Source organism: Ixodes scapularis, unplaced genomic scaffold, assembly GCF_016920785.2.
Source record: "Ixodes scapularis isolate PalLabHiFi unplaced genomic scaffold, ASM1692078v2 PGA_scaffold1__304_contigs__length_218370807, whole genome shotgun sequence".
In the NCBI taxonomy this organism is placed as follows: Eukaryota; Metazoa; Arthropoda; class Arachnida; order Ixodida; family Ixodidae; genus Ixodes; species Ixodes scapularis.
The window spans coordinates 103,868,781-103,890,675 of NW_024609846.1; the positions used below are offsets into that span (position 1 = coordinate 103,868,781).

General features: G+C 49.2%; 1 protein-coding gene across 2 annotated transcripts in view; it reads left to right on the forward strand.

Annotated features, from left to right (window-relative positions):
* Nucleotides 1–21,895, forward strand: part of LOC8036201 (piwi-like protein 1) — a 65,802-nt gene that overhangs the window by 17,526 nt on the left and 26,381 nt on the right. For both annotated transcript variants that reach the window (XM_029991960.4, XM_029991959.4), the window contains exons 2-6: nt 5,718–5,850; nt 14,190–14,457; nt 15,557–15,774; nt 16,864–16,988; nt 21,527–21,607. In XM_029991960.4, the coding sequence (XP_029847820.1) occupies nt 5,731–5,850; nt 14,190–14,457; nt 15,557–15,774; nt 16,864–16,988; nt 21,527–21,607 (812 nt within the window). In that variant the 5' untranslated portion in view covers nt 5,718–5,730. The remainder of the gene's footprint in view (nt 1–5,717; nt 5,851–14,189; nt 14,458–15,556; nt 15,775–16,863; nt 16,989–21,526; nt 21,608–21,895) is intronic.

Consider the following 21,895-nt stretch of genomic DNA (forward strand, 5'->3'; position numbering starts at 1 on the left):
GACGATCAACCACCTAGACGCAGTGAGCGCAGTGGGAATCGTGTTCAGCAAAGAAGAGCTTCTGAAAGCTCAGCAGAATGATCCGTTTTGTCGAAAGGTGATAGACGGACTCGCGGAAGAGTCGGACGCCGTGGAGGCGGGCGGTGCAACCGCCGGGCGCAACACTACTGGTATTGTAGTAGGCGCCGAGTGCCGGGACGTATCTGGTATTGGTGCGGGCACGGAGGATTCATATCTGCTGAGCAATGACGGGCTCTTGCTGAGGTACATACCCTCCGAGAACGACTCCGACGAGGCGTTCAAGGTAGTGGTACCCCGCAGTCTGAAAAACGCAGTTTTGCGCTACTATCACGACTCGCACTTGGCCGGACACGCGAGCGGCTCCAAGACTTACTCTAAGTTATGTCGCAACGCCACCTGGCCGGGCATGAAACGGGACGTTTTCCGTTATGCCCGCACCTGCCACTCTTGCCAAAGCTTCAAACCAAGAGGCGGCAAACCCCCGGGCCTAATGCAACCGATTCCGAGCCAGCAATCATGGTCTCTGGCAGCCTGCGACGTGGTCGGCCCCCTACTGAGGAGCCCTAAAGGACACCAGTATTTGCTGGTTGTAACTGACCACTTCAGCAAATGGACGGAACTTTTTCCACTCCGTAAGCTGACAGCCCGAGCGATCACGGAGAAGCTCATGGAGGTTTTCACCCGTTTTGGATTCCCCGAAGCTCTTTTGACTGATCGAGCGAGCTACTTCGTCGGGAAGGTATTCGTGGACGCGTGCAAGGCCCTTGGCATAAAGCACAGAACAACCACGCCGTACCACCCGCAGTCGAACATCACGGAGCGATGTAACAGAAACATCAAACCAATGCTGGCCGCCTTCGCGGAAAGGCACCGTGACTGGGACGCATATATCCCCGAGATCGGGTTCGCACTTCGGACCACTCTCAACCGTTCGACGGGCTTCACCCCCGCTTTCCTCACATTCGGGAGAGAGCTTCCGAACCCCATGGACCGTGTCCTAGGGACGAGTGCCGGGGTGGACAACGCGCAGCCGACGCAAACGGACCACGCGCGGCAGCTACAAACTCGGATGACGGAAGCCTTCTCGGAGGCGCGTCGCAATCTCGGGGTAGCGCGAGCGAAACAAAAAGCTCAGTACGACCGCTCGCATCGAGACCTCCGCTACAAAGTGGGCGATCTCGTCCTCAGACGCAACCATGTTCTGAGTGATGCCAGCAAAGGCTTCTCGGCCGCTTTGGCTCCGAAGTGGTGTGGCCCGTACCGAGTGCAGGAACTTCTCTCCCCACTCGTGTACAAGCTGACAAACTTGCAATCAAGAAAAGTCGGTGGGCCTGTACATGTGTGCGATCTGAAACCCTACCATGAGAGGGAAAACGGGGCCAACGAGCAAACTCAGCCCCCGCAGAAACATGCACACACAGCGCGAGACGACGCCAGCAGCGAACAACAGTCGTCTCGCTACAATCTGCGGAGACGGAGGAACTATTATCCGAAGTTTTCGTAGAGGCAGCCCCTGTAAGTGGCGAAATGTCACATTAAGGGAAGTGCTACACACAATGCACCTGCTGCCTTCGCGAACGCGCCAGACACCATTGGGCGCGTTCAGTAGCGGCCCCGGAGTCAAGGAGTCACTGACTCCTTCCACTGGACGGCCAAAAGTCACTTCCGGTGCACGTAACTCCGGGGCTTCGGAGTCAAGCTCCGAAGCACCGAGTCCGGAGACGGTGCACGTAGAGTCAAAGGAGCTAAAATGACGTCAGTTCCTGACTGGTGACGATTTCCGGTGCTAAAAGAGTAAAAAACAAACAATATGGCGGGATAAGCTGCTTCGGTTCTGTCGCGGGTGCGCGGTTTGCTCGCTTTTGTTAATGAAAAGTGCTCAAGGTAAGACGAATAACGCGTTCGAATATCTTTTTCAGGTAAGGCTCTTTCGGAAAATGCATTGGACCGTATTTGGTTTGGTTTGAATGTGCTAATAAACAACGCAAACGTTCATTTGACGCGCCGTCTCTTGATCGCCGTTGCACGGAAACTCGGTAATATTGACGATAGTCCTGTCCGCGCTCAACAGAGAAAAACAGGGTATGAACGCGACTTTGGAAGCCGGTTGGACACTCACGCAGAGCATGATACCGATTAATGTTTTGTTTGCGTAGCTAAATCTGGGTGCACGTTGGCTGAGCCTCGCTTCGGCCGACAAAACCTTGATCGTCGAGCGCGGCCGAACTTCCCGTCTGTATACAAATACATTTTATAGGAAGTTCGTTACGAAGGGCAGAACAAACTTATGGCCGTATAAAAGTATCGCAACCGGCGGGGTAGATTCGCTGAGCTCGGTATTCCGCGTGTACTGACGACGATTTTTGTCGGCTTTTATAACAGTAGCTGCCTTTGCACCGCCAAGCGAAGGGCTCGATCGCGTTGCATCGCTTCGAACAGCAGCGCTGATGTGTACAATCACCCGCTTTTTCTTCAACGACCTTGTAAAGACTTCTTCAATACCGGCGTCAAATAAAAGCGATCGTGCTCGCCATCGTCTGCTTCCAGTTTATTTGGAGACCGTCTGGCACAGGGGAGGAAGCGGAAGTTGCGTAGAAGCAGGTTTGGAGCCGCGGGTTTTTTTGCCGTTCAGTAGGCGCTCCGATGACTCCGACTCGAGGCACTCCGTTCGGAGGCAAGGGAGGCGCTACTGAACGCGCCCATTGTTAACTGGCAAGCAGTGACCTAGATACGTCACCTCAGCGTTCGCTCCCGGATGAACCCGTAGGGGAATCCCCCAAACACGGCTTCCGAGGGAAAGGGTACGCGTAACTGCCATTGGTCAGTTATTGCCACCTACGCTGACGTGTGCCACATGTCAACGCAAGAGCGCGGTGCGAGCGTCGTTACAAGCGGTCGGAGACCAAGTGGTCATTCTACCGCAGTACGTTCCGCACCTACGAAGAGGACCTCCAGGCTTTGCTTCGCGCCGTTCGTGAGCTGCTGTCTCCTGGCTGCGGCAGTTCAGCTGCGTCCAGGGACCAGAGCTGGACGTGACTCGTCAGGCGGCTCGCTACCCCAGCCGGCCGCGGGCCAAACTAGCAGCCCGTCGTTTTCGTGTGCCGTCGGGATCGACATCCGGCCAGGGACTGCCGGCTCATCATCTTCGGGACCCCTGCCGCGGTCGGAAAGCTCGCCAACCAGGGACCAGCTGTTCCCGTTCGTCCCGTAACAAGTCCCAAGGGCCCAGGGACCTGGCGCAGTTCGCCCAGCAGGGCTCGTAAGGCACGCGCTACATCGGCAACCGAGGGATAATCCACCGGGACTTGGCCACCCGGAACGTGCTCGTCGACGAACACGGCTGCTACAAGGTCGCCGATTTCGGCCTCTCCAGGAGCACTGGGACCCCAAGAGGGACGTCTACCACCAAAAGGCCAAGGGCGCCCTTCAAGTCCGACGTCTGCGCGTTCGGCGGTATACTGCTGTGGGACTTCGTCACTTTGGGCTCGACGCCCTACCCCGGCCTGGGCGCTCAGGAGGTGACCCGCCACGTGCGCGGCGGTCACGGGATGACGCAGCCGACCGACTGCCGCTGGGAGCTGTGCCGCTGGTGAGCTACCGCTGGACGAACTTCTTGGACCTTGGACGTATGAGCCGGGCTGTTGTTTCCCGTGTAGTTGCAGCCGCTGGTGGCCTTTTTCTTTTTTTTTATTATTTTAGTCTTGTGTGTTTGTGTTGGTCCACCCGTTTGCGGGTGACTATTGGCTAAGGAGGGGGGAGTGTGGGGATTGTGATCCCTCAACATTCTGTCGCGTCAGCGTTTTGGCACGCCGTGGCGGCCGCGCCGACGTAGCGAGAGGTGGCGCTGCTTACCACTGTGAGTGGCTTCCTCCTCTCCCCCTTGGGGCGATTTCCGTGACGAACCCCCGCACAAAGGAGATCGACGTGTCGCTCCTTGATTGGCCACTTCGCCCCCGCCGTTATCTTAAAACCAGCGGACAGCAGTCTCGCTGGTCTCTTCTTCCTGGGATTCGGCGGCGGCGACAACGGGGACCCTTCCGGCGCACCGGTGAGCGTTTACCCCGTACTTTGTACCTTTGTGAGCGACCGTTCGGCCGTGGGCGATCTCCACACCGACGGCGTTCACCAGCTTATAGCCGCTGTGTTGTTATTTTGTTTCATTGTAAATAAACAGTTTATCACCGTTACCAACGTGACTGGTGTCTGTTTGCGCACAACGAGCAGCATGCCACGCGAGTACGAACCCGCTTCGCGGTAGAGCGTCTCGCTGCGAACGTGGTACTACCAAAGGCAGTGGCCCTAAGGAGAACCACAAAATCTATTTTCAACGATAGACGTGGGTGTGCGCGGGCGCTCCGACGCTAGCGTGCCGGGTACCAGCCATGCCGTCATGCTGTGAAACGAAACCACGTTTTTGCGCGGCGGGAGTTACTTTGTGAACTGAAGCACTCGCTCCTGAAAGCAATGGCCATGGGAAAACTATATTTGGTCCTTGCCTTCCAGTCAGTGCGTTCGCGCGACGTCGGGTGCTGCCGTCCCAACGTCCCTGCAGATATGGCACTATCTAAAATGAAACTAAGTACCGCAGTGTGTGTGTGTGTGTGTGTGTGTGTGTGTGTGTGTGTGTGTGTGTGTGTGTGTGTGTGTGTGTGTGTGTGTGTGTGTGTGTGTGTGTGTGTGTGTGTGTGTGTGTGTGTGTGTGTGTGTGTGTGTGTGTGTGTGTGTGTGTGTGTGTGTGTGTGTGTGTGTGTGTGTGTGTGTGTGTTTTTTAGCTTGCATTTTGTTTGCCAGCCTGGCAAGCACGCGCCGCTGGACTGTTTTTTGGCATATGTTCGACAGTTACATTTTGCATACAATTTTTGGAATCAGTTGGCGACGGAGCGGAGTGGCATGGTTTCGGTTTCGATCGAAGTGCCGTTGTCTCCGCTCGCGCGACAAAGCACGCGCAACTGCAAGCCTGCAGAAGTTGCCCTCACGTGCATGCGAACATGATTGCACGACAGAGGCACCAGCCAGTACGCTTGCAATCCATTGTTACACGTTTGCTTACTTTTGACGAAAATCTGTCACGTCGGAAACCAGTAAAACGGTGACAAGCGGTTTTTCGGAATTGCTCGGCACAGCCTACAGCACTGTACACTTGTGGGATGTCTCATCAAAACCACAAGTAGCGAGTTCAGTCACAACAAGTCACATGAGAACACAATACAGCACAACACAACACAACACAAAGTGCCCTTCGTTTATACAGCACTGAAAAGGAATATTTTTATTTTTATTAGAACATCTGCTCCAAAAGCGACTTTTTCCGCTCCGAAACATTGTCTTGGCTGCTCCAAAAGCCACTTTTGCTGCTCCAAAACACTGTTTTGGCTGCTCCGAAAGGTGCTCCAAAATGGCTTAAGCCAATCACATCACTGAATAACAATACATAGAGGATTAAGTAGGAGGTATAAAATAAGAAACCTGTACTGGCTGAGCCATGGGCAGCAATGTCTTAAGTCACCAGTTTGCTGCTAATGAAGAATAGCACTTTGAGAAAAATGATTTCATAAAAGCCAGAAGTGAAGAGTTGTCCAGTACGAATATCACACCTGCCAAGCATACCGCTGGTATACAAATAGCATGTCTTTATCAGTTGCATCCTTTCAAGACTCTTTTTCAGCAATTAGTGTCTCCATGTTTGCTGCTTTCAGCAAAACAAGTTAGATGGAGGACCAGTCTACCGGACGAGCTCGTGGCCGGTCCCGCGGCAGGTCGCGTGGATCAGTCCCTCCATCGGAGGCCGTGCGTCGTCCCGGGGCTGGTGTTCCCACTCCCGCACAACCGGTGAGCTCACAGGTTTCTGTTTCATTGATTGGCACCAGTGTCTTCTGTTCAAATTCTGTTTCGCCATGAAGAGCAAGGTTGTAGGATGCGGCGTTTGCGTGGCACAAATGCTACAGTGACGTATTTGGTATCAAGTGTTGGCTGCTTAAAGCCAGGAAGGAAAGCATGGGAGTAGTGGGTGGCAACATTGAACTAAACACTATGCACAGGGTGTTTACCAACCGGGCAGTGCCAGGAAATTTTAAGACATCTGGAAATGTCGAGGAATTGTCGGGGAAATTTCCAGAAAAAAATTGCCGAGTCATGGAATTTATCTCATGCTCGCCTGCTCATGCTAGAAGCGGCATGCACAGGCAGGTGTAGCCACGAGTGCAGTCATGTGCAGCGGCGCAACGTCTGCGCATGGTTTGCCTTTTGTTGGAGTCGACTATAGTAAGTTATAGGTCAAGAAGGTAGCGTCAAATGCCCCTCAAAGGGAATCATATCCCTCCGCATCCAATAGCGTCCCACCGTTTCCGTGACGTCACGGCGAATGTGCGAGGAGGGTCTTACCTTCCTGTACATATTTGCTTTATGCTTTATCTTTCGACTTTGACCTAGCATTGTGGAAGCCACAAGAGGGAGATTAGTTTTCCTCCTTCGATGGAAACAAATACGACTTTCGGGGATTAGGTTCCCCCTCCGATGAATACAGAGGCTGCTTTCAGGGGCTCTGTTCCGCCTTCGATGAATACAAAGGTCGCTTTCTTAAAAAATGGGATCGGAGACAAGTTTGAGTCCATTGAAGCAGAACAAGGAGTGTTTCCAGTGAACTCTTCTTTCGACTGTGGAGGGATTTCAAACGGGCGCCTCATGCTTGTGGGAGGAGCTTCTCCTACCTTCTTGACTTGTAACCGGCTATAGAAACGTCTGAGTGGGACGAGCCGCCGGGTCCGGTTTAAGTGCCAAATACCGAGTGTCGAAGGTTGGCTTGGCGGCACTGCAATCGAACTAGCTTTGGTCGCGATGCAGTGACGCGGAGTATGGCTATCGCAAACGCTGATGAACACCGCTACATGCAGCTGCGCGCACCGTGAGCCAGCTGCTGTGTGAACGCTGGAGGATGCTGCTAACGCCGCGAACCAGGTGCAACTCATGAAGGCACCCTAGGCGCGACACGACACGCCCTAGCTGACGGGCGGGCACGGCCGCAGCGCCACTACGCCAACTTTCCATGTGCTGCGCATCGCACGAGAGCTTGTGCAAAGCTGGCAGCTCGTCATTCTTCTAGTACACTCTAGAACCACTAAATAAGCTACACTTAAGAGTAGCAGTGGCCTTTTTGCTTAGTTAGCGACTCTAGTCAGGTGGTGTTGCTCTAGTACGCTTCGGCGTTATTGCGACGCAGGACAAACAGTTACTCTTAGCCGATACTAGGTGGCGCGAGTCTCCACTCACTCAGAAGAGGACAGCCATTGTTATTCTACCCTCTGAGAGACGTGTGCCTAGCGATCCATTAGTTTGTCAGATATGGTGTTTTCATGCTTCCCCGTAAACGCTACTGGACGCCTACACTCTACGAGCTCTGCCACGTGTGTTTATGGCTTTGGGTAGGGCTTTCTATTGTGTCATTTTCCTGAAGTGGAGATATTGCTGTCAAAGAAGTGATCCTTCAACCTCGACTGGACAAACCGGGAAATATCCACGAATGCGAGTTGAATTCGGCCTGTTCTTAAAGGGGCACTGACACATCAAAATCATATTTTATTATCCGAAACGATTGAAAATGATGCCTGGACATTACTCTCAAAATTCAAAACTTGGGAATTCAGTATTTCTGAATTTAAAAAACAATTTCCAAATGCCGAATTTGAAGTTCCCATGCGATCCGCGCCTGTGCAGTGAGTCAAATTTTGCGGTCTCCTGCGACTCGACTTTCTTTTGGACCTCCGCTCCACGCTGTGAAGCACACGCCGTTGCTACCCCGACCCTAAGCGAGGAGGAGGTGAGCAGGCGGGATAGAAAGGCGCCGGCGCGGGGAAAAACCGGTTTCTTCCCCGACTCTGCGATAAGCCTCTACTCGAGCGCCGCCAAGTTTTCCGAGGGAGCATACAAAACCAGGAAGCGACATCACACCAAAATCTGATTTTTGGTATTTCAAGAAGAAAGTCCGTGGTGTGTGCGCAATTGCGTTAAAAAACATGCTTTGCGATTGCCGTTATTAAATGTTATAGAAATGTCGCCTACAAAGCTTCTAAATTTCCTGATTTTTGACGTCACCGATCAAAAGAAGCAAGGAGGTGAGCGCGGGAAATATAAACGCTAAAAAGAAAAAGGCGCGCGCGCGAGCAGGAAAATATTTTGTCGCGATGCGTTTTTTTTTGCGTGTCTATTTTTGCGTGTCTTGCATCGTTTTAGACAATAAAAAAGAATACGACCTTTGGGGTGTCAGTGCCCCTTTAATGATCCAAATAGTGTTCACTGCACAAGGTGCTGCAAGAAATTTTCCCTGGGCAACATGGGGGAAAAGGGCGATTGATTACTAGACATGTTGAAGGTAAGAAACGTCAAGCTGCTATTAAATGTCTGCAAAGCGTTTCCCAGACCCCAATCGCATCATTTTTCACGACTGCGACAAATGTGGACTTGCCTTCCGTGGCAGCAATGGGCGTTTTGTCCGGAGGTAGCGCTAGTGCTTGTAGCGCTCCAGCAATGTGTCTTGCCACCTCCACGGAAGGCAAGCCCCTCTGTGAAAACGTTGGTGGGTGGCTTTTTATCGGAAGAATGAAGTCACAAAGGCCAAGATCATGTGGTCCTTGAACACAAAAATGACTCTTGGATTTTTCCGTTTAGCGGCAGCGTCTGCCTCGCTTTTTTCGTTGATTTTCCCCTTGTGTGAGACCGCCAGAAAAATGCAGCTTGGAAAAGACAAAGTGGGATACACCATATGTCATGGTATCAATCCATACAATCCATATCAATTCAAGGGAAGTTGCTAGCAAGCCTATCTCTAGCGTGACGTATATGGTGGTTGCATTTGATGATTCACTGAACAAAGTTACCCAGAGAGAACAAATGGATGCCTACTTAACTTCCTGCTTCCTGGGCACACCTGCGCAGCATATCTCGCTTTTGCTTTTAGCAAGGGCACAGAAGTCATTAACCAGACAAAGATACTAAAAGTGTTAATAGATAAACCCAACGTAAATTTGAAGTTCCTGAGGACCCTCAAAGACTCTTAGAGCCTCCGACACCAATCACCAGATCCTGGACATTGGAAGCTGTGGATTCCACGTCGTCAGTGGTGCATTCAAAACAGGCCATGCTGCAACGCACTGGGATTAGTGGGAGCTATAACCTGTTCAAGTGTTTGTCAGCACGTTGTGCAGACAACGTCCATTTCACGAGAAGTGCTCTGTTTCCATTGGGAAGTTCTGCTCAGTAAGGTAGCTGGAGAATAGCAAGGTAATTTCAAGAGCCCTTGGATGTTATTCCAAACTTGGTTAAATTTGTGAAATGCTCAAAGGAAGCAAAAAGAAAAAGCCAGCATGTGCTAGCTACAGCCCTTTTGAAAAGCCGGTAGGTGACCAGATGCTGCCAGTGGAATTGGTCTTTATGCTCTCGATTTTTGAAGAACTTGAGCCATTTCTGGCTGAATTCCAGACAGACAAGCCCATGCTTTCCCTTTTTGCCCTTGCGCTGGATCACCTCTTAGTCATTGCTGGGTAGAGTCGTCAAGAAAGATGTCTTACAAGCTGCCAGCACATCTGTCAAGCTGAAAGATATCTTACAAGCTGCCAACACCTCTTTCAAGCTGCTTAGGATCGACTTGGAGAAGCCTCACAACGTCGTTGCAGCTGCTGCATTAGACATTGGGTTTGCTGCTAAGAATGAGCTTTGCAAGATTTGGAAACCATCGCAACTGACTGTGCTCAGCTTCAAAAAAGACTTTCCTTCGTGAAGAAATGTTCACAAAAAGTGATAGAAAGGTCACCTTTGAAATACAAGTTGACAAGAGACGCAAGCTGCTTGGATCTGGCTAGTGCGTTGTCTCCGGAGGTTGGTGAGAAACAACTGTGCATTGCACTGGAGGTGCTAACGGAGCACCAGTGGATGCCTGACTTAAAAGCAGAGCGAACCCACCGTTCCTATGTAGGTATATGCTCACTCAGCTCTGTACAGGTGGCGTTAAAGGACTTTGACAGGAAAGAGCAGTGGCTGGACGCCCTCTGGTTTGAGTTGTGTTCACGGGACCACAAAGGAGCTATTTTCGTTTGTCAAGCTCATTCTCTGCTTGTCTCATGGCAACACAGCTGTGGAACGGGGATTCTAAGTGAACAAGAGTGCCTTGTCGAAAATCTCAAGGAAGAGTCACTGATAGCCCAAAGATAGTGTAGGATGGAGTCTCAGCAATGGGAGGGGTGGCCGAAGTTGATCTTACAAACAGGATAGTGCAAGTGGTTCGTGGTGCCAATGTCCAATGGAAGGAGGAGCCACAAAGAAAGGCTAGAGAGATTGGATGCAAATGGGGCCAAAAGAAAGAAGAGGGTGGCCACTCTAGTCAAGGAGCTTCAACAAAAGAAGCAAAGGGTCATAAACGAAGCACAGTTGCAGGCTTCTCGTTTTAATGGAGAAATCCACTCCCTGAAACAGTAAGCTCTGGTCAATGCTGTATTCTAAACATGTTCAAGAGTGAAGTTAGTTGCTTTATCTAACTTAAAGGGACCATGAAATGATTTTAAAATCGAATTTCATCCACCGCACGTCGTAAAAGGTGTGAAAAGAAACACAAAAACACAAAACTAGGGAGCCAAAAAAAAATTATTTGCTATAGAACTTTTAAAAGAAAACTGGACTCTTTTGCGCCTTCCTTCCTTCGCCTGTTCACTACGATGCATCCGCGGAAATGGAGCACGTCAGCCAAATCCAGGTCGCCTATTGGGTAAGAGCCTACCTCACCAGCACCGCGATCGTAAACAATAAATAGCCGGCGAATGTTTCCTAAAAGTTTTGTTAAATAATATTCAGATCCACATTTTGTAGCATAATTAGAGATGTGTGGCGAAAATTGCCAAATTTGATAATGCTGAGAGCCAAGCGCCATCTATCGTGTGGTAAACGAAGCAACCACTGCGCGTGCGCAGTAGGGCAGGGCCGAGTTCAGAACGGTGATTTCTTTTGGTTTCCTTCCTCTCAGAACTCTGACTGACTGAACGTTTATTTTTCTACGTCTTCATCTCGCGCGTGCCGACCTCAAGCAGCAAGAAAAAAATGTACTTAAAACAGACCACGACGAACAAGAACGCTGGATCCACAAACACCCGAGAAGAGCGACAACAGCCGCGAATCCCGCTCCTACGAAGCTCTCAGGATATAGGCCTAGCAGGCACTCCGACTCGGCGCAGCGTTGCTTCGTCGCAAGACCGTCTGTCTGCCTACGACCGGCTGGCGTGCTGAATGGAATATGCCCGCGGTACCCTTGTGGACCCTTCCCGTATTATAGTTTGATCGCTGACCTCAATTTTAGGTTAAGAGGTGAGGTCAATCTCTTCCCCTTGTTTTCCGAGGCAGGGTTGACGAACACTCGTCGAGAAGGGACCCTCGTCAATTCTCTCTTCTTGTTTTGTGTGATATAGAGCTGAAATAAACGCTGTATGGATTACCTTCGTAACACGGTATGTACACTTTGTTATTGGTATGCCATTTTCATTCTGACAGACTGCACGTCACTGTCGAGCTGTAACAGTTCGTGGGAGGTATACGCGCAATACCGGTCCAACCTTTCTTTGCCGAGTGTCGCGTCAGTATCGAGTTGCAATCGTAAAAGATCGGTCCCGAAGCGCTTACCAACAGCGCGAATACAGCACTTCCATCAAACGCGCACGTCCGCTCCGAGTGTGAACAGGTATTTACGTGGCTCTTGCTGACACTCGTAGTTCAAACGTATCTTTTTTAACGTCGGCTCGCTCCTGCATCTCCGAGACCGCGAAAAACGCCGCGGCAATTTGTTTCCATCTACGTCGCTTTGCAAACGACTGACACTGGCCGCCTTTTACCAACAATGACAGTTGGGTTAACTTCTGGAGTCTTCACCGGAAGACTCGCTGCACTTCCCAACAGGCATAACGGCGTATGCTGTCGCTGTAGCGCAACGTATCTCATTGAATTTCGCTCAGCTGCGATGCGGCGATGAGAGGCGCCGATTCAGAAAATACGTCGGTGACATCGGCGCAGTAAAACCTACCGGCACACCCCAACTCGTCGCCGCTAACGCTCCCATCTCCAACTGCCGAGAGAACTTCCGGTTCCGGAAGCAGCGTACGTCATGGCTTGTTTTGCGGTCAAGAAAAAGTTGATATTTCATTTTTTTGTGTAGAAGTTAATAAACTGAGACGAAAACGGATGCCTGTTCGGCATTCAGTGAACATTGACGGTTTAATGTAAAAGTTATCTGGAAAAAGTAAAAAAGTCATTTCATGGTCCCTTTAAATAAAATATTTTACATTGTGGATAGTGCCCATCTATAATATATTGCGTTTTGGTGTCAATAGTTTCTGGGTGTGGGTCAGGGAATTTAATTAAAACAGTCAAGGGAAACCTAAAAAAAACAAAATGGAAAACAAAACAAGAAAATAACAATTTGGTAGACATTTTGATACAGTGGGCTCGTTCGATTCACCTGCACCGGTGCAGAAAAGTGCAAGGCATTCTACTTCTGGGGTGCTTTGAGATAGGTTACATTCACAAATCGAATACGGCGGTGTGCAGCAGGTGCAGGTAAAGAGAATTAAGCAAATATGCGCTCGTTACAACTGCTCACAGTGGTGCGACCATCTTCAATGCCAAAAATAAAGGAGCTAACAAAGTCTGTTATATCTATCAAGGTCAAGGACTATTTTAGAACACTGCACCTAGCCTTGTGAAGGGTCTGATCGCACTTGGTTTTCCAACCATTAGCCTGGCCCTGCTTGATCAATTTTATATTTGCATCTCCAGTGTCTGCTTATGCCACACACCCCAGTAGGGCCGCAGCCCATTTGTCAGATGTCCGTTTCTCGTAGGACGATTGGTAACAAGGAAGTTTCTTGCATCAGAATATCAGAATAGTATGGGTTGATGTGAACAGACAGAAACTGAATCATTCAAGAAGAAAGGCTACACACTGCTTATCCACTCACAAATACAAGGAAGAAGTTGGATGAGTTACCACTGGCAGAGTCACAGCTCTTCTAGGTTCACAATCGGCAGAAATATAAAGAAGCAAAGGAAGTGAACTGAACGTTCGTGAGCAAAACAAGGGCCTTTGCAATCTCAAACAGCCCTATTCCTTTCCAAAAGAGTGTACTCAGTCCTCATTTTTTTCCCTCCCATTCGTAAAGTTGGGAAAGGTGACATCCTTTTCATTTTGTTTTTAACCATTAGGCTAATAGGTTGGTATTTCTGTCTTTCCAAGTGTGATTTCATGCAACACATTTATGCTAGTTCACGCCTGGACCGGGCTCGAGAAAAAGTTCTGGCAGAAGAACAATCATCGGACAGGAAAAATACGTGCCACCTGAAACTTTACCGCTTGAGTCTAGAGGACACTTTTTTTTCTTAATCTGGCTGTTTTTTTTTTCCTTTTTATTTTTCTATCCGTCTCTTTTTTTTTTCAATTTAATTTTGTGAAAATTTTTATCAAATAAATTTTAAACATTTTACGTGCAAATACAATTTGCATTTTAATTTAATAATTCTCATTTTCGTCTTTCTCTTATCACGCATTAAACAATTGTTTGTTAGTAAGCACTTGTCCTGTTCATTCTTTGTTCTGTCCTTGTATTTTGCACTTTTGTAATTAAGAGGACATTTTACACTACCCTCCCCAAGTAGAGGCCTGACCCAAAGTTACAAGCTAGGGTCTGAAAGTTTGTGCTGAAAGCTATTTGCGGGCCCAGGAAAGGGAGGGAATAGGAATCGGATTGCCCGTTGTAACGAATTTGTGCCTTTAACTCGAGGAGACAAAATGGTGGAGCTCGTTGGTGTTCTTGCACCGATACAGAAACTTTGCTCATCCCAAATGGCATTGCTCTCTTTATGTGAACAGAAGTGAGGTTTCACAGTAGCTCCCTGGGTGTTTCATCTAAGGTGTTCATGGCACCTGGTGTCATGTGGTGTCACAGTGCCATGCAGCATGGCGTTGCGTGACTCTGTCATGTTCGGTGGGGAAGGGCCTCTGTGCTGCGCGAATACATATAGCCCATGTGGAGTAGCGTGCACAGCACCTTTGTGGTCGCCGCAGTTCATTTTGCAGGACATGGCAAGAAACCGGGAAGAATTTAAAGAGGAACCGTGCCCCGACGCGCTTTTTTCTGTTTCAGGCCCCGTCGTTCCAGCCGCCCATGGCCGGTGCGGCCGCTCCTGCTGCGGCGTACCCTCCCCCACCCCACGTAGGGGCAGGCAGGGCCGGGCGCCCCGCCATGGGGGGTGGGGCTCTGCCCCGGCCAGGGGAGGTGGCCCCGCCCGTGCAGCAGATGGGGGCCATGAGCCTGGCTGCAGGGGACACAGCGGGCAGGGGGGCCCGCAGGGGTCGTAGGGACGAGGTGGCCATCCTGGCCACCAGGCCCCAGCGCATCACTGACAAGAAGGGTGCGTACACCCTCGCCATCTTTGTTTTTGACTTTTAAGCTTGGGGTGTCAGGGTTGATCACCTGCCTCGAATGACGACGGGGGAACCCTTGCCCCCTTTGCAGTGCTGCACTTGAATGAGACCAATTTTATTAGCCAACGATGCATGTACTATAATGTGTTTGGCTTATAGCTGTGCATCAGGGCATGGCTCAGACATACTAAAATTCTGCTTAAAGTTTACAAACACTCCCCTTTAGAGGAGGGACGATTGAGAGAATTTGGGGGCTCGGGCAAACCTAGAGCAGTCTCAACCATTGATTTTTCGCGGACGCCTTGTGGATCGGCAGATGTGATGGAGGACCCTGTTTGTGGTGAGAGGAAGGTATAGGTTAATTATGATAATGATTTAATAAATGCATATAACTAAGGGCGAGCGTGAAGTAGTCTTCTCTCTTTGACATACACATGAGAAAACTCTCCCGAAAATTGGAACGGTTCTTCTCAGTCTGAAAGAAACACTTCTATACTGCTGCCCTAGAGGATGTTCAGTTGGCTGGTTCCTGGAAAATTAGGCTCTATTTACTTTAGATTACTTTTAATTAGAGACATCAATTTTTGAGCTTGTTCACTAAGAGCGGATTGCGAAAGGGTCCCGATCCAATATTTTTTTGTTGGGATACTGCTCCAAGAAACTGCTCCCCCAGCTTGAGGGTAAGGTGGTTTTTATCTACACCAGGTGTGGGCACGACACGGGTGCAGAAACCGGACGCTCTTGAGGTGACTCATTTGTGCATGCGCTGCACCAATAACAGTGCCACCGCGGCGGCGTGATGTCAGCCCCGTGTGTTGATGTACAGAACTTACAAGGCAGCCTAGTGGCTCTGAGGCGATAGGGAGCCTATGGACCACCAGTTGACTGCTTGATATGTTGGTCAAAGTGCCTGCTTGCACTCTTATGAACGTTAATTGCGGTGTAGGCAATGCATAGCTTTTCTCGGTTGCACGTGAAAGGTCTGAAAGTTTGGGTTGGCTCGCAAACTGTTGAATTTTTTGTTTTGCCTAGGAAGGCGGTGGTATGACGGGTACCTGGATTGAGCTTTACCCCTTCTCATTGCAGGTGATTCGGGTCAGCAGGTGAAGCTCCTGTCCAACTATTTCAAGCTGCTCACGATGCCCAACTGGGCCATCCAGCAGTACCACCTGGAGTTTGCCCCAAACATTGAGTCGTCCCGCCTTCGTGGTGGCCTCCTGAGGGACCACCGGGACCGCTTTGGCGGCAGCTACATCTTCGACGGGATGTCAGACCTCAAGAGCCCCACCCGGCTCGAGCACAAGGTCGGTTCTTTCCCCTCTTGATCCTGCCTTTTTAAAAGAACTACAGTCGAGCCGGGTTATATCACACGGGTATTTTGAATTATTGTTTATATCAAACAGTTTAAACATCCCCTTGAAAATCATACTGTGTACTAGACCCAAGGCTATTTTGTCTTTTGTATCGAACTCCCATGGCGGGGACACTGAATATAACGAACGAAGCCCGGCCGCCGGTTGCTTGTCTCTCGATTCGATTGCGCTGGTGGCTAGCACATCGCTTGTGTTGCAGGGCTGGCAGACCACCAAGCCAGCATGCACGCAATAAAAAAGAAACAGTGGACTGTAAAAAAAAAAAAAAAGTGGAGGATGGCAAAAGCAAAAACACGTGCACGTTTATAGGGAAAGCAGGGAGTGCCCGCTGTCGGAACGGTAGCCTGCGCTCTTTCCCCGAACACTGCGATGCTGTGAAACTCCCTGGCCCCGTTATTGCTTTTCCGGTTTTTTTTCCCCCCTTTTTTTTTAAACGATTTTTGTGTTTTGTCATTTATGCTGTGTGGAGGTCCCAGCTAGGTGTGCGTGTAAGCGTGGCGGTGTTTACGGTCTCCGCCAACTACGCTCTACGGTATTTAGCGGCTCTTGGATGCTCTATTGGTAAGCTCTGGTTTGTTGCGACCTTCGGTGTTAGCAGACATGCCAGGAAATTTCAACTCGAGCTTAATTTAACATATTTTTCTATATCAAATTTTTGATATATCGAATTTTTTATGATCCCCTTTGAATTCGTTATATCCGTGTTCGACTGTAACACATGCTTTGGAGGAACTTGGATGATGCAAACTAGCGGAAATTGAAGCTGGGGCGTGCGACTGCGAGAGGCTCCAGCTTTGCGTTCTACTCTAGCTGGAGCGCTGGCTTTGGCAAGGCCATGCACTACAATGTTTGCGCCGTCAAATCACGAAATGTGTACCGAATGCACCTGCGACGTTGCGGCGAAAAAACGCTTAATACATTCTTTGTTATCAATTTCTTTGCCACAGTAGTGTGGGAAAGTAGCAAATCTTGTTGCATCATTGTGCAACGATGGTGTTTCTTTGGCCGTCTTCTCGTTAGGTGACGGAGCTGTACTCCCAGCGTCGGTCGGACGGGTCCCAGATCCGCATCACCGTCAAGCACGTTCAGGAGTTGGCACCCAACAACCCCGAGCTCCTCCGCATCTTCAACACCCAGATGCGCCGGTGAGTGACCTCTTGACCGTCGCCCGTTTGAAGCATCGCTCGAGTTCCGTTCCTTTGCTTGAACAATTGATTTGAATAAATTGCCACCTGATGTTGCAAATACTGTCAAGCTTCTAGACTTTCATTTTATGTTATTGTGGCAAGTGTAGCCTTTGTGATATTGTTTTTGATTCCACTCCTGTGACAGTCAAAAAAAGATTAACAGTTATAATACAGGAAGAAAAAGAGGAAGTGAGTGTGATAGAATCATATGGGGCTGCATTGCGTACCTGCTGGCCATAGGTCGGCATTTTAGAGCCCCTTCATTCACCATCACATCATGAACAAAATCACGTCTCCAAATTCATTCGCATTCACGTCACAAGGTACTCGGACCTCCCAAAGTCACGGCCCATCACATCCCGGCAATCAACCGTGCCAAAACTTCCTCCCCTTCACATCACGGCTTTCAAACTCCGCCGAGAATTCATCCCCTTCACATCACGGCGTTCAACCGCGCCAAGAATTGATCCCCATCACATCACCGCCGCCTCCGAATTCACGGAGTCATTCACCATCACAGCACCAATTCACGAAGTAATTCACCATCACCACGAATTCATCGGAATTCATCATCGTGAATTTATCGGAATTCACGATCACATCATGAATTCATTCGAATTCATCATCACTTCACGAATTCATCCGAATTCACCATCACACCATGAATTCATCCGAATTCACCATCACTTCACGAAGTTATTCACCATCACGGTACACGAATTCACCGGAATTCGCCATCACATCATGAATTACGCATAAATTTACGAACTCATTCAGGTTCATTCTGACTAAATTTGACTTCACGGCTGGCAGCCCTTCACGAGTTCGCAGTTCTTGCGGGATAGGACTGTGGCGACTTTTTATGTCAGCCACTTGAAACCAGGACCTGACTTCGTTGGGGAAGTGGGGTATTTCGAGTGTGCGAAACTCAAAGCACATTGATAGAGCGCCAACGCAGCCAATGCCGCGCTGCGATCGTGTCACGTGAACTTGTTCTATGCGCCGCCAGGCGGAACCGGCAGGTCACGTGATATGGTCTCGGCGCCGGATTAGGTGCGCCTGCTCGTGACGTCAGCTTAGGGTGACCACCCGTCCCGCGACTCGCGGGACTGTCCCGCATTGAGGACTCGTGTCCTGCGTCCCGCAAGAAATTCCCAAATCTTCAAAAAGTCCCGCATTTCACATTGCCGTAACATTCACTGCGCAAATTATGGCACTTCCGAACAACGGGCAACGGGAAACCGCGGTGGTCGCTGATAAATGTGTGAATCTCGATGGCGAGACTGATGCCCCAACCGCTAAAGTAAAATCGGTTCCTGTCGTTTGCGGTGAAGGATGAAAACAACCAGCAAGCAAACAAGCACCTGCGTAACATGTTTTCCACCTATTCTGACTTAATAACCGTATTCACTATCACGTCGAGAATTAAGTTCACGGTATTACTTCCCATCACCATACCTGCCAACTCTTCCGAATTTTTCGTAAAATGTACGAATTGGGACTAATTTTACGATTTTACGAATCTTGCTTCAAATCTTACGAAAAATATATTTTTTTTAATTTTCTTCATTTATTTTTTTTTGTTTTGTTCTTGTAACTCCCTTGTTGGCGGTATCTTGCACCGCCACAAGAGGACGAAAGGTACCGTCCACAGCAGCGTCGTGGTTTTTACCATCCGTCTATCCGGTGGCCACGGATCGAAAACCAATCCAAAGCTCAAAGCCTTTGTTCGTGTGTTTGGCGGTGCACGGGTGCACGTTGGTTCGTCGTGTTTAGACGTTGTTGGGCCTCGTTGCTTTGGCCAGTTTCGAGGCGAGAAGTACGGCGTCTGTGTTTGTTGCACGTGCAACTGTAGCATTCTCCTGGTCACTGTGGCTTCGCGGCGCAATGCCGAATTTCAAACCTCGAAAGAGGTACTTTCAGGCGTTCCTAAAGTCCTACACGTCGAAATTTCCGTGCTTCGTGCCGCCCAAAAAGCGAGAGAAGTTTAGAATCTGTAGCACGTGCACGTGTGATGTAAGCGTTTCGCGCGCTAACCAGGCTAACATTATTCTGCACATCGCTTCGCGTACCCCCCCCCCCCCCCCCCCCCCCCGCCGCGGCTGCGGGACTTCTACCAATTTAAAAGCCCACAGGTTGGCAGGTATGCATCACAAACTTATCAACTTCACGAGCCACTCACATCACAAATCAATTGTGTTCACGAGCCATTCACCATCACATCACAGATTCATTCAAAATCACGAAGTCATTCATCATCACATCACGACTTCACGACTTCATTCACCATCACATCACGAATTCGTTCAAATTCACGAATTCATTCACCATCACGTCACGAATTCATTGACATTCACGAAGTCATTCACCATCACATCACGAATTCATTTAAATTCACAAAGACATTCACCATCATATCATGATATTTTTCAATTTCAAGAATTCATTCAGAGCCATTCAGATTCACGCCGTGAATGTGAATGAAGGTGAATGAGCGAGTTCATGAATGAATTTGCCGAGGTATGCTGCTGGCTCTCCCAAGTTTTCTGTAACATTTACGAATTGAAACTCGTTCTACAATTTTACAAATCTTAACCTCAAGGTTTGCATCAAATCTTGATGCAAAAATTGAGGAAGAAAAACTTTAAAACATGCTGCTGTTTGTGGTGCCTTCCGTCACAAGCGGGTGGAAGGCAGTATCTGTAGAGACGGCATAGTGTCAGCTATCTGCCTGTCCGCCGATCGCGGATCCGTATGTAAACCACTGATCTCTTTTTTTTGCTGGATCGCAATTGCCCGCTCCGCGAATGCGGCCTCTGGCACCCATCTTTTTGGTGGAGTTATATTACCTCTAGCCAAAGTACAGCTGGTGTAGCCACTATCATCCATACAGAGAATGTCGTGGCAGTTGTGGCTGGCTGGCTGCCATAAAAATAGCCGTGGGTGATATTTCGTTCTTGATTGAAATTGTTCGACGAAACATATTGTTGAAACCCGGCGTGAATGGTAGCCCAATCTTTGAGGACCCGGTGAGAGTTTCACGGAATCGCAGCACCGGTGTTGAGCTTTCGTGGAACTCTCAAGAATCTGCTCCGTCGGACAGCTTCAATCAAGCACGAAATATCATCCACGGTACAGTGTACTAGACCCAAGGCTATTTTTATGGCAGCCTGCCACCACAGTGCTGTTCGCCATATTACTATGATGGCTAGATATAACTCTACCAAAAAGATGGCCGACTGTGGCCGCATTCCCGTCCATAGGCGGAACTGGTCAAACACGATCCAGCAAATAGACATAGAGATCAGTAATCTGAACCAAAGCCCGTCGCGTTTCCTGGTCCACTCTAGTCGCATAGTTGTGGATCCCATGGATCTTGTTGAACTTACTTCGTAACAAGTTGCAGTGTCTGACGTAGTGGGGCGCCTGTGCTTGTCTGATGTCTGTCCTCTGGTTGCAGCAGCTTCGCAGCGTGATTGCATGCTCTAATCCTCGAAAGAAATACTTTAGAGTGCTTTTGAACTTGTGGATGTCGGAATTACCGTGCTTCGTGCCGTCCAAGAAAGGGGAGAAGTTTGGATTTTGCACCACATTTACCAGTGATTTAAACGTTTAGCACGATGGAAAGACTGACATTAAGGTTCACGTTGCTTCGCGTAAACATCTATGCTTTGTGCGGGCCGTGGATAACCAGTCGGACATGATAGGTTTTGAAAATAAAGCTTACCAGTTCCCCCCTCTCGGCTGCGAAAGTTTTACGAATTTAGAAGTTGGCAGGTATGGCATTGTCATAGAAAGAAACTATGTCGGGACGGGAACTTTAGTCACCTTATGAAACGAGCGGCTAGAGCGCTGGCTGTGTGGGATATGATTAAAGGGGCCATGAAACGAATTTTGGGTTGGGATGAATGATTTTAAATTGGGACTTTACTAATCGCATATCGTTTAGTTGGTCAAAAGAAAGAGGCTAGAAAGTCAAAAGCCAGCTTTTCGGTACGAACTTTTGAAAATATAGCGGACTATTTTGTACCTTCTTGCCTTCGAAAGCTCTCCGCCTTTTCACTATAATACATCCGCGGTTCCAAAAGCGCGTCACCGGCGCCAAACTGACGTCATCAGGGCCCAGTTCACGCATTGGACACGAGAACTGCGTCACTTGGACGTATGCGCTCGTCAACAATCAATCTGTCGACAAATATTCGGATTCGCGTTCGTGGCCAATGAGTGCCCCGACGGAACTTATTGTCACTGTGGAATGACAAGTTCTATGGTGTGCATAAAAAGCACGGTGGAATCTAGGAGTCATCGCACCTGTGCCGAAGGAATGTTACGACCACGTGATTTCACAATTCGCATTTGAGTTGAGGATTAAAGCTAAGGAGGAAGAAGTAGGAAAATCGTTTCATGACCCCTTTAAGGTGTGTGGTTTGCATTGTAGCAGTGTGGAAGATCATTATCTTGGCTGCAACACTGACAGCTCCTGGTACGTTGTGCAGGAACCTCGAGAGTATGAAGTTTGTCCAGATCCGCCGCCAGTTCTTCAATGCTGCTGGCCCCAAGCCCATCAGTCGCCACGGGTGAGTGCTGCACATAGTTTACCATGCGATCTCTTGGGAAGAGAATGTTCATCTTAGAATTGCGAAAAGGTGTTTTGGAAAAATAGCCTTTAGCTTTTCATCGGATGACAATTAAAGAAATCTTTTACAAAGCTCTGCTTCACGAGAAGTAGCGCTTCAACCAATGCTGCGCCATTTAGCGGCGCCAATTTCAAAACTATGCACGACCGCTGGGCTTGGTCACGTGGGACTCCGCAGCAAAGTATTGGTTGGGCAGCCTTCCGACACTATAATAAATCGCCTGGCAGA